The sequence below is a fragment of the Lactuca sativa genome, chromosome 7 (genome assembly GCF_002870075.4).
Source record: "Lactuca sativa cultivar Salinas chromosome 7, Lsat_Salinas_v11, whole genome shotgun sequence".
Taxonomy (NCBI): Eukaryota; Viridiplantae; Streptophyta; class Magnoliopsida; order Asterales; family Asteraceae; genus Lactuca; species Lactuca sativa.
The window spans coordinates 94,700,303-94,717,682 of record NC_056629.2 but is presented as its reverse complement, the minus strand read 5'-3'; the positions used below and the strand labels follow the sequence as shown (position 1 = coordinate 94,717,682).

Here is a 17,380-nt window from a genome sequence, read left to right as displayed (position 1 = left end):
AAGGACTCCATCTCACTATGCATTTCAATCATGCAATCACTTGAGTCTTTAGACTTAACAGCCTCTTTATAAGTCACATGCTCCATCTAGACTCAATATCATCAGCAGTAATAAAGTCATAAGAAACAAGATCAACTTCAACATACCTCTTTAGAGCTGCAACTTCACTTTTTGTTTGATCTCTTACAGTGCATAGATTACTAGCACGTCATGGTGAAGATGTTGACTCTTCAACAATAATGGGCTCATCAACTGAGGAACACTCTTGATTTTCTACTAAACTTTGAATAGAAGTGGAAGGTGAAATAATAAGCTCCACCTCCATTTGAGTTTTCTATTTACTTGCCTCAGATGATGCATCTATACGTTTTGAAGAATCTAGAACTTCTTGAATCATATCAAATTCATTAAAAGTAACATCTCGTGACATAATGACTTTCTTTGAATCAAAGCTTCATAATTTGTACCCTTTAATACCTAGATTGTAACTAATAAAAAAACTGATTGCACTCAGTTCTAACCTCTCGTTGTCAAATCTTCCATAAGCTGGACATCCAAAAGGTTTTAAATTTGTATAATTGGTAGGTATCTTGTACCATAACTCAACCAGAGTTTTCTTCACAATTTCTCATGATGATGATCGGTTAATAAGATAGCAAGCAGTCAAGGCAACGTATCCCCAAAAGGACTTCAGCAATATAGAAGTAGAAAGCATACACCGTACCTTCTCTATGATGGTCTGATTCATCATTTCCACTACACGATTTTGTTAAGGCGTATGGACTATTATGCGGTATCAAAGGATGCCTCCCTTAAAACAATAGGCATTAAACTCTTTTGGGCAAAGCTCAAGTCCATTATTCATGCGAAGATACTTTACCACCGATCCTAATTTCTTTTTGACTTGTACTTTCTAATTTCTGATGGTAGAAAATTTTTCTCCTTTGTGTTTCAAGAAGAAAGACCACACATTACTAGAGAAATAATCAATGATAGTGAGCATATAAACTCCACCTTTTGATGCAACACAAGTTTGTCCCTATAAATATGAGTAAAAATAAAGTGGTCCTTCTGTAATATAAATACCAGTCATAAATCTCACCTTTTTTTCCTTGCCATATACACAGTCTTCATATAACTATAAACCAACAATCTTTCGATCAGCAAGTAATCCTTTTCGACTAAATTCAGACATGACTTGAAAACTGATACGGATGAGTCGAAGGTGCCAAAGATGGGACTGGTCTGGATTAAAAAGAGATATCAGAAAACAACAACATCACTTGGAATCGTTTTCAAGTCAAGAAAATAGAGGTATGAGGTTTTTCTCTTAGCTCTTAGTTTTTCATAACCATCTTTAAACACCTTGAGAACTCTGCCATTACCAGCAAACATGTATCCCTTTTTATCATAGGAGATGAGAGATAACAAGTTTCTTCTACGGTTAGGAACATATCTAACATTCCTGATGGTTTGGATAACCCTGTCTAACATACGGATTCTGATGGATCCATGTATAACAACTAGACATGTAGAATTGTTACCATCAGAACATTCCCTTGGTTAACCTTTTCAAATGTGTAAAACCAACTTTTGTTGTGACACATAAGAAAAAGTACAATCAAAATTGAATATTTATTCACTCTAAGTGCGAGCTTGTTTACCATTTGTTGTTTCTTTCTTTTTATTCATCAACTTGAAGCATTCACTAGTCATATGTCCCTTCTTATGATAGTAATTTCAAAACGTTTTCCTGCCTTTAGACATGGATTTGGCCCTGTTGGAAGATGAGGATATTTACCCCTATCTGTTGTTCTTCCTCGGGAATTTAAACCTTCGACTTTTGCATCAATTGAACTACCACCAGTAATATGCTTCATCTTTACTTTTGAATCCAAAGTTGTAAAAACTTCATCTAAGACAAGAGTGTCACAACTATAAATGATAGTAACACGAAAATGGTTATAGGATTCAGGGAACGACAACAACAAGAATAAGCCAAATCATTATCTTCATACTGAACATCCATATTATCTAAGTTATTCACTAACTATTTGAATGTGGATATTTGATCAAATAAATAACATCATTTAATTATTTTATGATTTAACACCCACTACTTTAAATGCAACTTGTTTTGTAGGCTCTTCGTCATCAAAATTGCTCCAACTTTACCCATAAAGCAGCCGCTAAAGTTTCTTTCAAAAAAATCCTGCAAAACATCATTTGACAAATGCTAGCGAATCTGGGATTGAGATTTTAAACATTTCGTCTCTTTATCTTCTACCGTCCATGAAATGGACATCTTCTCGGAACCCAAAAGCGTCATGTGTAAATCCATCTGAATAAGAACATCTTTCATCTTTAATTTCCACAATTCAATCCAACAAAAAATATCGTACTTCATCTTAAACATATTCAAATGACTTGATAAAATGATCCTACTAAACTAATATTAAAAGCTGGAAGATTTGACACCAATTGTAGTAATATGTGTGTGAAACACATCCCAACTACCCAAGTAATTTAGAATAATATTATTTCGATGTGAAATATAATTAAAGTATCAACCGTAATCAACAACCAATAAAATATGAATGAAAATGACAAAGAAAGGACACATAAGGATTTACGTGGACAACATAAATCGCAAAAAATCACGGGCGAAGGAAGCCGAGCCACAATCCACTATAATTTTGTAGTATTACAGATTTTTCGATAAAAAGATAAATACAGAGAACTGGGGTGCTGGTATTTATCGTGTGATATGTTTTTATATGTGATATCATTTTTTAACCTTCAAATCATGTTGATTATATATATATATATATACACACACACACACACACACACACTAGGTATAAGACCCATGTATTACATCGGTTAATTAATATATATATATATATATATATATATATATATATATATATATATATATATATATATATGTCTAAATATTTAAGAACTTTGGATTTACAAAAAAAAATAAGAGAAATAATGAATTATTAAATTGATTTTTTTATCTTTTAAATTTAAATAAATAAATAAATTAAAATAATGAGCTTTAATTTTAGAATTTTAAAATAAAAAAGGAAGTCCATTAATGAAACTGATATTCATTTATTACTATACTTATTGTAATTATTACATTAAAGTATTATGTTGAATTTATTAAAATAGAAAAACTCATAGAATGACATTTGGAAAAGAAATTAATTCAAAATAACCACAAAATGACATTTGTCAAATTGAATGAGAGTGTGACATGTGGCAAAAAAAAAACCTTTATTTATTAGAGTATATATATATATATATATATATATATATATATATATATATATATATATATATATACACATACACACACACATGCGTAGAGAGAAGAATGCATCTTACGTTGAAATAAACATGCCTTTTTAATAGCATGCAACACATTAGAAACAAGAATGACTTAAGAAATTAGCTCAAGCCAAATTACAAAAATAAGTTTGAAATAGGAGACAAACACCAAACCGACCAAACAAAAAGACGATGTTTGGATCTATTTTTAACCTAATTAAAAGTAGTAATGAAAATGTCATCCGCAATAAGCATCACTACTCTCCTCTCATTCTGGTACACTAAAGCATTCTGAGCCTTCCAAATCATCCGGAGGATAGAATAAATGAGAGTTAAATGCAGATTTATAACATTTTTATCACATATGTTCGCCTTCTACAACTCCACTTGAATATAGGAAGAAGGAAGACCTTGCAACGAGGAAGACTAACCAATTATCCAACTCCATAGCTTTGAATCATTGAAATAGGTAAAGAAAACGTGATCAAAAGCCTCATCTGAGAACTTGTAGAATGGCCATGTTGCAGGAGAAACACTCGCTCCTCTCTTCGAAATATCGGCAAAAGTGGGAATGCTGTCTTTAATCAATCTCCAAACAAAGCAATTAACTTTGATAAGAATCAAGTTAACCCACTTAAAAGAGTTGTAGCTGCTATCCAGTTCTATATCGAAGAGGCGTCTCACTTGTTTCACATCAAACTCTCCATTGTCTTCATTTCTCGCCACTTCTATTTCAATAGATGTCTCAGTTGAAATAAACATGCATAGCTTGACAAAAGAACTAAAATGAAGTCCAAATGTTCACATCTCTCACCCAAAGTTAGTTTGAACTTTTCTCCCAATTTAATTCTTGACATTCTTCACGAAACAAACTTGACATTTAAATTTGAAGTTACAATTTTGGCCCTTCAATTTTAAAAGACTTGTCACCTTGGCAGGCATAAATTCCACAAAAATGCTTGGTTGAACAATACTAACACTAATTTTAACAGAGGGAACCCTACCCTTACTCCTAACTTCAATTGTCATAATATCACTATGTACCGAAAGGCTATCACAAGAACTCTAAAATTTCAAGGTCCTTAATAATTATGCCACTTCAATAGAGACTAACTTTTACCTCTCCTGAATGACTTCCCTGGTAGATTTGTTGGAGTTGAATTCAAACTCATAAGCAAAATGAGTAGTTGGAAACATAGAAAAACAGGTCATAATAGCTAGAACCATAGCAACTAGAAACAGAACAAAAAACGTAACATTTAACTAATGAAAAATTAGTAGGTACAACTCGTTTATCTTGTATTAAATTTCTTAGTATGTTGTAGTTTTTATTCCTTTGAAGCGACTCCTTGTTTTTTCTGTTGGAACTTTGATTAATAATTTGCATTGTGGGACTTGCCCCACATTGGAAGCAAGAAAGGAAAAGTTTATCCTTATAAGTCTAAGCCTCATTAATTTATCAATAAGATAAAGCGTTGGGATAAGATTGATAGGCTCAGGATGTGGTGTTAGACTAGCTTAATTGGACTTAAATTAGGCTAATATCAAAAGAATAGTTAATGGTCAAAAGATGGGCCTTAGGCCTTAGGGCTCTTAGGGTCTTCCAGATTAATTAAATAGTTTTAACTACAAAATTAATTTTTATTTTTATTAAATTCATAATTACTAAATTTATAGGTATTATGGTAGTTACTTTCGGCATTTGACAGTTTCCAACTGTCAATATCAAAAAATTATAAATACTTGGTTTTAGTTATTTGTTGAGTGTTACAGAAATCATATCACACCACAAAAACTCTGGCAAATTCATTTTTCTGAAGATAAAGAGAACATATAAATTTTCGACAGATTGATCGTTTCTTGAATTGATTGTTGTATCCTCAAGACAGATCCATACCCTGAAATCTCGATCTTAGGACACTACTTGCAGGCCTCAATCTTCAACAATTTTGAGTTTGTATTATGTTATGTATAACACATTCAAGTATGTTTTTCTTGTGAATTACTTCTTGTATTTATATTTTGAATTATGTTTGTTATATATTTGTTATTTTGTTGATTATTTACTTTTGTCAAAATATTTTTCATATGTTAACTAGTTATGATGAAGCACTAGAAGGTTACTTCAAAAAAGGTGTTGTCTGCATCAGATTCTTCCTCTCCCATATAGATATCTAATGGAGAGTAAGTACATAAATTTGCACTTGAATTCTCAACAATACATAGGCAGAGACGCCTCACGGACATAAACCATGAAAGTGGGGAGAGTATACGTTAGAGCATCCATAATGATGAGTTTAATGGAAGAGTTGAATGAGTTGTCATGCCTACTTGTCATTCAATGGATACAACTCCACCATTATGAAATGCCACATTGGCATTCAATGTATTTGCAGTTCAATGGGAAAAAAGAAAGTCATTAAATCTTTAAATAAATATTTTTTAATATGTTCCATTGAACTTGTAGAGTTTAACGCATTATAGGATAAAAATGAATAGAGTTGTATGGAATAGTGAATGATGATGTGGCACTCCATTGAACTTTATAGAGTTCAATGCATTGTGGATACTCTTAGTAATGTGTTGGCTTTATCACATATTTTAGATGGTGTATGCATAAATATGAATATCCTTTTAGATTAAATACAAATCATCTATGATGATTTTTTTGTTCTAAGCAAATTTATAAAGTTCATTTTGATCATTTTAAAAGAAGCACATGAGACTTGAGTGGGGTTGTGATCGAAATATAATTTTATAATCACATATGTATTAACCGATCGGATGTTGAGAACAAAAGACGTCTAATGTTGTATAATATAGGAGAAGTAGAAGTAGAAAAAAGAACCTGGGTTTTCTTTGACACGTCCTTTCATTGATATCAAGAAAATGTCCAAACTAAGTGTATAACATTAAATAGATTAGATCATGTGAAACAAGGCAACAAAGAAACAACAAACAAAACATATTTAGTACACAAGTCTAAGCATAACTACATACCTTCTATGCATTAGCTTTTGACAACATGCAATTGTTCTAAGCTTTGCAAAACTTCCTCACTTGAAGGCCTATCCTTGGGATCCATAGCAACACATCTTAATGCAAGCATAACACAACTGAAAGCATCTTCTAGGGGATAATTATGCCTAAGATGTGGATCAATTATTTTCTTTACCTTGTCTCTATCTACTAAATTAAACTCAGATATAGGCCACTCTATACTCCATGCTCGATGGCCTATTAAGGTTTCCAACAACACCACTCCAAAGCTATAAATGTCACTCTTCACAGTCAAGTGGCCTGAAACACTAAAAGTTAATTATCTCTAATCACAATATATATATATATATATATATATATATATATATATATATATATATATATATATATATATATATATATATATATATATAAATGAGAGAGAGAGAGAGATAAACTTTTTGAACCACTCCACATGGGTCTAATTGTTCAAAACCAACCATTGTTCTTAAGTTTCCACAGTTATCTAAAAAGGCAACTTCCTACGCTTTTCTAGAACGGTTTGTTTTGAAACATAAACCAAAAACAATTATTGTCAATATCACATATTCAAGTATCACTAGGATGCAGTAATTTACCTGTGCTTAGATATTGTGAGTCGAAATAACCTAAGCTACACATAACTCCTGTAGTAATACTGTCCAACTTCTGGATTTCTGGGCCAAATTTTGCCAACACAAAATCCCCTAGTTTTGCATTAAAATTCTGGAATAAGGTATTCAAAATAAATATTTCTCTTTAATGGCATAAACAAAAAGCATGGAAGTGGTTCCATCACCAAAAAAAATCTTAAGTGGCTTAAGACTACCTGATCCAAATATATATTAGATGGTTCAACATGACCGTGTATGACTTGATTTTTTGACGAATGCATAAAAGCAAGCCCACGAGCTACTCCTATCATTATCATAAGTCGTGTTCCCCATGAAAGTGGTTCAACAAAATCATGTTCATCTGAAAAATTATTCATGTCACATTAGTTAACAATTCAACCTTTTGGGTAATGTTAACCCAAATTAACAATAGGTTGAGAGAGACCCGTATATTACCTTGAAATAAGAAGCGCCCAAGATTTCGGTTGTGTATATACTCATAAACAAGCAAGCATTGGTGTTTTTTATCATCGGAATATCCCAAGACACTAACAATGTTTGGATGAGACAACTCCCCCAAGCCAGTCACCACCGTCTAATCACACAAAATTGTATATTACTTTCAGCAAAAGCATTAATAAGAAAACTCTAGCATTGTTTTATTTCAAGAATCATCCGTTGTATTCACAATATAAAACATAGATTTAGAAAACAACATTTTCATATATCTTGATATCACCTCTTAACAACAACACCACATAACTTTCCTTTTCTCAAGTTCAAATGCCATGTTTTTCTCCATCTATTGTTAATAAGGATGTGTTCTCGAGCCACTTTTTGAACAGAAACATATTGATTTTGAAAGAAACCAAGAAAAGAGAAAATTTGTGTCTTCTCCAGCCACTTTTGTGGAGAAGGAAAGGAACCATTCAAACTGAATTAAAACATTTTCATTGTCCTATTACTTTTTTTTATATATAAATCTACCATATATGCAGCTACATCTCCCCTAATTAAAAAGCCTTTACCTAGTTAATCAACTCTTTATTATAGATGTAAGTTTATGTATATTTATTGATACTTACCTCCCATTCTGGAAGATCTTCAGAGTACCTTTTAACAGCAACAGCAATTCCAACACCCTCTCTTGAAGGGGCCAATGTGTTCTTGTCAACCCAACCTAAGAACACCTCTCCCAAACCTCCCCTGCCCAAGAGAAAATGTTGACTGAAGTTTCTTGTAGCTTTTTTTAGATCAACAAACTTAAATACTTTCAAACTTGGCATAGGAATTGTGAAATCTTCGTTATCAACCACAGTATCACCAACATTTCTATTGTCCCCTTTGTTGTTAGTTGATAGATCTGAACCACCATGGGCTGAAATAGATGAAAACAATCATATTTAGTTTGTTCCACCACCATCCGGTAGTGGTTCTTCTGATTTATGTCATATAATACCCAATAAATTCTTTTTCCACTAGGAACTGATATGACTAATAAGAATAGTACTCCTGCTAACAAAAATTTAGCATTCATAACTGTATAGGTAATTATAAACTATATCCTACAGGATTTAATAAGCATCCAGAAGAATGTATTGCTACTGCAAGTGTAATATGAACCAGCTTCAAGTCTAACTAATTTAGGTAATATGCTGCCTCTCTTCACATATTGAGTTTGCATAATCTTGGTATGGATATGAAAGTCATAAACAATGATTCAACATCAATGCTCCTCAATGCATGAGTACTGTTGTGTATGTGTAAATATATACACACAATTTAAAATTTTTGTATACTGACTTTAATAGGAGCTTAAAATACCAGAGTTCTCTCTGCTAGACAAGGAGGGGAACCTATCAACCATTCGACCAAATATGGTTCTTCCAGCAGGTTGCAACAAACTATTCCTTTTCTCTTGTAAGTTCAGTACAGACTCAAGACCAACCACAACCTCAGCCATGGTAGGACGCCGCTTTGGATTACTAAGCAAACATCTCTCTACAATTCTAACAAACTCCTTCAAACATTTTGAGGATATCTGACACCTTATAGAAGAATCAATAATATGTTTTAAATTTCCTTCTTTGATAGAATCTTGAGCCCATGTTGCCAGGCCCACATCAAGACTATTATCAACTGCACGCTTCCGACACAGCACTTCCAACAGTACCACACCAAAAGCATACACATCGGACTTCCTTGTTAGCTTTCCGGTTGTGAAATAATTTGGATCGAAATACCCAAAAGTTCCTTTAACAAGTGTGTTTATATAAGTACACGGCTGATTTGTTGGCCCTATTTTCGACAATCCAAAATCTGATATTTTTGCTGACCAGCTTTCATGTAACAAAATATTTGAGGGCTTGACATCACGATGTATAACACCCAAATCAATCCCTGTACCGGTGTGGAGATAGTCTAACCCACGAGCAGCACCTATGCAGATCTTGAGTCGTTGAAGCCAAGAAAGAGGGGTACCAAGCTTATGGAGGTGGTCTTCAAGTGTTCCATTGGGCATATATTCGTAGATGAGAATCATCTCTTTTTCATAATTACAATAGCCAAATAAAGATACAAGGTGACAGTGACGCAAGTTTGAAAGCATCTCAACTTCTGCCCAGAACTCTGAGGCCCCTTGAGAGGACACTAAATCTAACCGTTTGATGGCAGCAACCGCAACACTTGATCCATTGATAATGTTACCTTTGTAAACTTTTCCAAAACCCCCTTTCCCAATTACTAATGCATCGTCAAAGTTAGCGGTTGCTAAGAGAATCTCACAAAAGTCAAAGTGACGGCATGTTTGTACTGACGATTCCATGGAGGATTGAGTTTCCATACCATCAGCGGTAGCAGCGAATATTATTATTGAAGAAGTAGGTTTACAAGCTGAATTACAAGCACACTTTGAAGAAAAAGAATTACAGCGAAGATGATTATTGAAGTTGATAATACTTTTGAATATTATAAACTTGTTGTTGGAATAGATGTTGCCAAGCGTAAATAGGGGATCTCTTTTCATTTTCATTAGTCGACAAAAAGCAAAAGTTTTGCTTGGTTAATCTAATAAAATAAAGACAACATTACATAAAATAATACATGTGCTTTATGGAAAGAACGACACGTGGTCCTTATGATAAACTAGACCATGTAATCACGTTGCACGATAAAAAAAAATATTAACAAATCACATCCACTTTAGAGATTTAAATTAAAAAACAAATAATACATATTATATATTAATAAAAATATCTTCAACCAAAAAAATATGATAAGCTATAATAATCTTTTTTTTTTAATATAACAATCTTTTATATATATATATATATATATATATATATATATATATATATATATATATATATATATATATATATATATATATATATATATATATATATATATGGGAAAATGACTTATATGGGTAACTATGTTTCAAAATCGTTCAAAATATACCATTCAAGTTTGGTGTGTCCAAAAAATATCATCCAAGTAAAGCATTTGTACAAAAAACACCAACGAAGTACATTCTTTGTTCAAATTTGACCTTTGATAGCCAGCAATTACCGGTAAAAAATAAGTAAAGGAAAAAAAATAGGAAATGACTCAAAAAGATAACTATGTTTCAAAATCGTTCAAAAAACACCATCCAAATTTGGTATGTTCAAAAAACACCATCCAAGTAAACTTTTTGTACAAAAAACACCAACAAACTATATTTTTTGTTCAAATAATACCCACCGATAACTGGTTCTTACAGGTTAAATAATAACTTGGCTTAACTATTATGAAATGGCATAATATTGATTGACAAAACAATAAATGATATATTCCTCCATTAAAAACCGATTTAGGGTTTCTTCATGAACGAATTACTTATTCTTCTCCTATGATTGCTCTTCTTCTTCTAAAGTGATGATCTTGAACTCAAGTCCAAAATCCTAACTCTTAACTTAAGGCAAAAAGGGCTCCTTTACCCTTGCCTCAATGGGCCTCCATCCCCCTAAGGCCCAATCCATAAAAGCCCAAAAAGCCATCCAAGCCTAACTACAAGGCATCTAAGGCCTAATATGGCATAAGAACCCCCAACATGGCCTTAAGCCCAAAAAATGACCTGCTACAATCAGGTGGGCCCAATGCCTAACTTAAACAAGTCTGTGCATAGTCCCATCATATGTTGGGATCACACAGACTTGTTTAAGTTAGGCATCGGGCCCACCTGATTGTAACAAGTCATTTTTTGGGCTTACGGCCATGTTGGGGGTTCTTGGGCCATATTAGGCCTTAGATGCCTCGTAGTTGGGCTTGGATGCCTTTTTGGGCTTTTTATGGATTTGGGCCTTAGGGGAGGGAGGCCCATTGATGTAGGGGTAAAGGAGCCATTTTTGCCTTAAATTAAGAGTTAGGGTTTTGGACTTGAGTTCAAGATCATCACTTTAGAAGAAGAAGAGCAATCATAGGAGAAGAAGAAGTCATTCGTTCATGAAGAAACCCTGAATTGGTTTTTAAAGGAGGAATATATCATTTATTGTTTTGTCAATCATTATTATGCCATGTCATAATAGTTAAGCCAAGTTATCATTTAACCTGTAAGAACCAGTTACCGGTGGGTATTATTTGAACAAAACGTATAGTTTGTTGGTGTTTTTTGTACAAAAAGTTTACTTGGATGGTGTTTTTTGAACGATTTTGAAACATAGTTACCTTTTTGAGTCATTTCCTATTGTTTTTTTCCTTTACTTATTTTTTACCGGTAATAGCCGGTTACCAAAGGTCAAATTTGAACAAAGAATGTACTTCGTTGGTGTTTTTTGTACAAATGTTTTACTTGGATGGTGTTTTTTAGACACACCAAACTTGAATGGTATTTTTTAAACGATTTTGAAACATAGTTACTCATATAAGTCATTTTCCGTATATATATATATATATATATATATATATATATATATATATATATATATATATATATATAGAGAGAGAGAGAGAGAGAGAGGTGGGTTCAATTGAGAAATATAAAAAAGGTTGAGAATTGGGGAATCATTCTCAGCCATTCATTTTATCTAAGTATAAAAAGACACGGTGGCAAACTTGTAAATATGATAACAAACTTCAATCTCAAATACGTATCTGTAGAGAATTAGATTACAGTTCAAACTCATTCATCGTTCATCATCCAAATTTATTCTCCAACTTTCAACAATCATCCAGATTTCTTCAATTACACCATCATCAACATCATCCAGTGCTAATCAATCATCGATCTTCGTCAATAATCAACACGATTCAACAATTAACAACAAAAATTTGTTTTTGGTTCTTTTAATTCAACCTTCAATTGTGCTTGAATATGATCAGATCTTCAACATCTATGATTAATTATACTCTCAGCGTTATTAGATAAATATCATCGATAATCAACAAAAATCCACTTCATATCATTCATTCAACATCGATTATCAAATAAAATTTCAAAATTGAGGTTAGAAAAAGATCAAATCATTTTTTTTTTTTGAAAAATTTCATATAATTCTCTATCAATCTACTCTTTTGTAAGATTTAAATAGTCAAAATATCATGTTTTTAACATTTTTAAAAAAAGTTAAATTGTATGCATTCCAACTGTTTGATGAAATGCATAAACTAAATCACCACGTTATATTCATATATGAATATGTTTTCTCAGTATATGATTATTAAAACAAAAAAACAAATATGCAAGTCTGTATATTATTCATATGTGAATAACATATAAAAATTATATATATATTTGTGAAAATACATTGTAATATTCAAATGTGAATATACTGTGTAATATTCATATGTGAATATACTGTGTAATATTCATAAGTGAATATATCATCTAATATTTACAAATGAATATACTATGTAATATTCACATGTGATATACCATGTAATACTATGTAATATTCAGATATGAAAATATTATCTAATATTCATAACTGAATATACCATCTAATATTCACAAGTGAATATACTATGTAATATTCATAAGTGAATGCATCGTCTAATATTTAAATATTTTAAGTCCGCAAAATTGCTTGTGTATCAATCAGATCCAATTGATGGTGCGGAATCCCGATCAATTGGATGATGTCAGATCAAAATAGAAGAGAATGAGAAGAAGATGATGATGAATCTATGATGTATTCAATAAGAATGATGCTCCATATACATAGATTCTCTCACACACACACACTCTTCTCTCTAACTTTCTATCTCTTCTCTATCCTCTAGCCTCACACTCACATGCACTCTTCATCCCATATATATGGACCTCCAGCCATACACATGTGTACAGCCGCACACCCTGTGTACGGCCATACACAGGGTGTGCGGCCGTACACACATGTACGGCCGTACACACAAACCGCAAACACATACAACATTACATAAAAAAATATATTTTCCTAGAAAAGCAAAGTATAAACCATATTTTTGACCCAACAATCTCCCCCTTGGTTTATAGCTTTCTTTTCTAAATGACCTAATAAGCTCCCCTTAAAAAGTAGCTGGCTTTTCTTGTCAATCTTCAATGGGAGTTTTGGCTTCAGCTTTAATCTTTGATTTCTTCACAGCTTCAAGATGAACTTGATGAATCTTCATGAATCACTTCATCTCGAGCGGTTGGGATTTTCTTCAAGATTTGACTCTGAACACACATTAGGTGAGAAGGCTTGATGTACTGATTCTTGAAAGATAGCGCATTCAGCTTGAGAATCTTCAGAGAGAACAAATCTTCTGGATCACTTCAGCAGATTCATAGATAGCAGCAAATTGATTGAGGAAGCTTCAATGCAATCTGTCACATAATCTTCAAGTACAGCTTCACCATGCTTTTGGGGTTGACAGATTGTATGTTGAAAGAATAATCTTCATTTCTTGCTCCTTTGAATGAAAATTCTTCGATGCTCATGGATAATGCTTCGGCTCAGAAAATCTTCAATATAGTCTCCACGAGTCTCATCTACGCCTGAAATTACTTTTCAAGACAAAAACAAAAAAAAAACTAAAAGAAAATTTAACTTTTCAAGACAAAAAAAAATAAAAAATAAAAAATAAAAAATAAAATAAACTTAAAAAATTATGCATAGAGGAAAACTATGAACAAATTTAACAAAAATAAAATGATATCTAACTTTAAGAATGATTTGGGATCAAAGTTTTTAGACAGCCTTTATCCGCTTGTCGGTACCTTCTATCTTTCACGTCTTTGTCTGGTCGATCGCCGGTATTGTTGTCCACTTAAATACGAAAAATTGTGACAAAATTAGGACATACTATAAGTGACAAGACAATGTGATCCTAAGTTTCTAGATATTATATCTGATCCTAAGTTTCTAGATACTGTATCTTAAGGACCATTCAGCTGATGACGACCAGGGATATTGTTGTCCACCTAAATTGAGCAGCGAGATCTATAGATAATCTTTGAGTGTTCAATTTTAATTATACTAGAACATGTTTCCCGCTTCCAGATATGCCCTAATAATCAAGGACTTCCAGAGTACTCCTTACATCGGGTCAGCAGACAATCATTAAGAGAGAAAATAGATTTAGATTATTATCACTTATAGTTTTTAGAGGGATAGAGAAGTAGAAGGTTGCATATGCTGTGTACTAGGTCGGAATGTTAATCACGCAAAGGAGACAACATATGGCTAACAGATAAGAAGAATTTCATAGATATAATATGTAGAGAAATAGATTTGGATATGTTGCAGTCCAGGTCGGATCTCTTCCAATCACGCAGAGGAGGCAACATATGACTAATAGTAAGAAAGAAAGAAAATAATTTTCTACAGACCTAATTCATTGGAATTTACCAGTCGCCACATCAATACCGGAATTAAGGACAGAATCCACACATCGAGGAAAAGTTAAACCACGGTTCCAGATACGGGTTCATTTAATGTGACGAGTAGATTTATATATATATATATATATATATATATATATATATATATATATATATATATATATATATATATATCTCCCTGCTCAACCTATCCAAGCATTGTATTGTTAGGCTAAACGCATCTAACTAGGTCAAGATTTGTCAGGTCTATAGATTTCCTAAGTTCAGCTCTGCCTAGTCATGTCCATTTAGAATCTTTCATGCCTACCGACGCATCAAACCAGAGCATAGACCCTTCAACTTTGGGTACATTACGCAGACTTAGATTGCCTGTTATCACTTGATAATATCACTTCCCAAAACATCTCCCTCAAGTACATTCCATAACCAACATAATTTCTTTTTGTTTTTCTGGTTTTCTAATGTTTTTGGATTTTTTTTAAATTTTATAATTTTTGTTTTGTTTTTATTTCTCCCCTTAAATTTGTGCATAGGAGAAAAACGAAAGTAAAATGCGCAAATTTAAACTATCCTAAAACAAAAATTAGTCTTTAAAGCGAATCAGCTTAAGAAAAACTCAGGAGTATAGAGAGAAAACTCAAACCGTAAGTCACCGATTGAATTTGCATCCAGAAGGTCTGAGAATAACACGCCTAATCTCATAACAGATCCGAAAATTCTTCATGTCATTAAGCACAAACCCTATGAGTGATCTCTTCCTTTATTCCTTTCCCGCAAAGGACACATGCTCTCAAACAAATGTCTGAATGTTGTACAGTTGAGAGATGTCCCCTACCAAGTGCTAGGAACAGCCACTACCAACAAACCGAAGTCTGATGATATGCCTCCATAGTTGCTCCGTCACAGAGCGGGATCAGTTGGTCTTTGGAACCCAGTCCATTTTGAAAATGGGTCGACCTTTGTCATCTTTGCATGGTACTCTCTCCCATGACATGTCCTGCTTATCATAAACAGAAAATGTAGAAATATTTGAAGCATTAGATGATTTGGGAGATTACACCTTCGGTACCCATTTGTAGTTGGGTTTAAACCATTTCTTTTTCGAGCTGATGGGTGCCTCGACACTTAATTTTGAATTTGCATCTGGCCGTTGAGATGTCTTTGGATTTGGATTCACGGGAGCATCTCTTGGATTTGGCTTCTTGGCCGACATTCCCTTCTTGCCCTTGGGATTTTGATTCTTGGCCTTGTGGCTTTGATTGTTAGCCTTCTGAGCATTCCAGTCGCTATTGTATGAATGTGGCCTCGAAGGGTTTCTTTTGGGGTATCTCCCTCTTGGTGCGTTCTGCCACCCTTGTGCATAGTAGGGAACGTATGCACGATTTGGACAGTTTCAGGCAATGTGTCTAGGTGTTCCATAGTGAAAACAAGACTTTTTCTTCACTGGGAAGTTGTTTCTTCCTGCCCCTGGTGGCGTGTCCATGCCTTGTCTCTTGTTGTTCCCACATGCACACTTGCAACAAGAACTCTGTTGCGTTGGAATTGGTGGCCTGTATTTCTCAACCGCAGGTTGATCAGAAGCAGTTGAGTTCAAAGCAACAGATTCAGAGTTCAAGGAGATGTTGGTTTGTTCAATGGTGTTCTCCTTGTTCTCATCCTCTGCTACTTTACCTGCACATAAAGTAGAAGCATTAGTATCTTCAACTTGAATACCTCCTGACACAAATCCAGCTGGTTTGCCATATCGAAGATGTGCCTCCCTGTCGATTTCGTCCTGTGTCATAGGGATGGATGTGTAGTTATGATTGAAAGCTGGAGGAACACTATCATACCCTAGACCCTTGTTTTGATTTTCTTTGAATTTTAATTGGTTTTCATATAAGGACTTGACTGTCTTACTTGACGCAGTGTAATTTTTGAAAGTAACATCTGTTTTTCCACACTTTATTTTCAAAGCGTCAAGTTCTTCAGTTACAGCATCAAGTTTTTTCTTAATGTGATCATAATTCTCACACTTGTTGCTATAATCTTCTTGTAATTTCCGGAAATCCTTGATTTTGGTTTCTAATTGAGCTTTTAACGGTTTCTGTCCTTTCCTAAGAGTATAGCCTTCGTATTTGAGGTCCTCATTTTCTCTTTTTAATAAATCAATTTGATCTTGGAGAAATTTAATAGTAGTTTCACAAGATGGATTACATGAAACTTTATTTACCGGAATTGATGTGGAAATCATTTATTTTTTTTATTATTTATTAATATTTTTTAAATTTTTTTTATTTTTAATTGCCCTTTGACTTAAAAGTCGAGAAAGTCAACCTTAAAAGTCAAACTTAAAAGTCAAACTCAAAAGTCAAACTTGAAAAATTAAAAGTCAAACGAGAAAGTCAAATTTTAAAGTCAAAGTCAAAATTTTAAGGTTAAAAGGAAAAAATAAAAAATAAAAATTAAAAACTAAAACTTTTGTTTGAAAATGGAATTTAAAATTTAAAGAAATTGAAATTTTGGGCTAAAAGAGTCAATTTTCGAAATTTGGAACCGAGAGAGAGACTATATGAATTAAATTTCG

At 33.0% G+C, this 17,380-nt stretch overlaps 1 protein-coding gene across 7 annotated transcripts; it reads right to left on the bottom strand.

Annotated features, from left to right (window-relative positions):
• Positions 1-1,994: 1,994 nt before the first annotated feature.
• On the bottom strand, positions 1,995-10,127 carry LOC111903629 (putative receptor-like protein kinase At5g39000). Of its 7 annotated transcripts, XR_006185016.2 has the most exons (9): positions 8,796-10,127; positions 8,057-8,349; positions 7,428-7,566; positions 7,187-7,332; positions 6,957-7,083; positions 6,515-6,639; positions 6,340-6,407; positions 6,188-6,237; positions 1,995-2,341 (listed from the first exon to the last, which is right to left on the bottom strand). XR_006185016.2 is itself a non-coding variant. In XM_023899390.3 (7 exons), the coding sequence occupies exons 1-6, from the start codon at positions 10,000-10,002 to the stop codon at positions 6,350-6,352; spliced, it is 2,202 nt and encodes a 733-aa protein (XP_023755158.2). In that variant the 5' UTR covers positions 10,003-10,127; the 3' UTR covers positions 3,398-6,237; positions 6,340-6,349. The 7 variants fall into 7 exon arrangements, 5 of the variants coding, with proteins under 5 accessions (XP_023755158.2, XP_042752504.1, XP_042752503.1 ...); XR_002854234.3 differs by having other exon boundaries at positions 6,340-6,639; XM_023899390.3 differs by lacking the exon at positions 1,995-2,341 and having other exon boundaries at positions 3,398-6,237; positions 6,340-6,639.
• Positions 10,128-17,380: the final 7,253 nt, after the last annotated feature.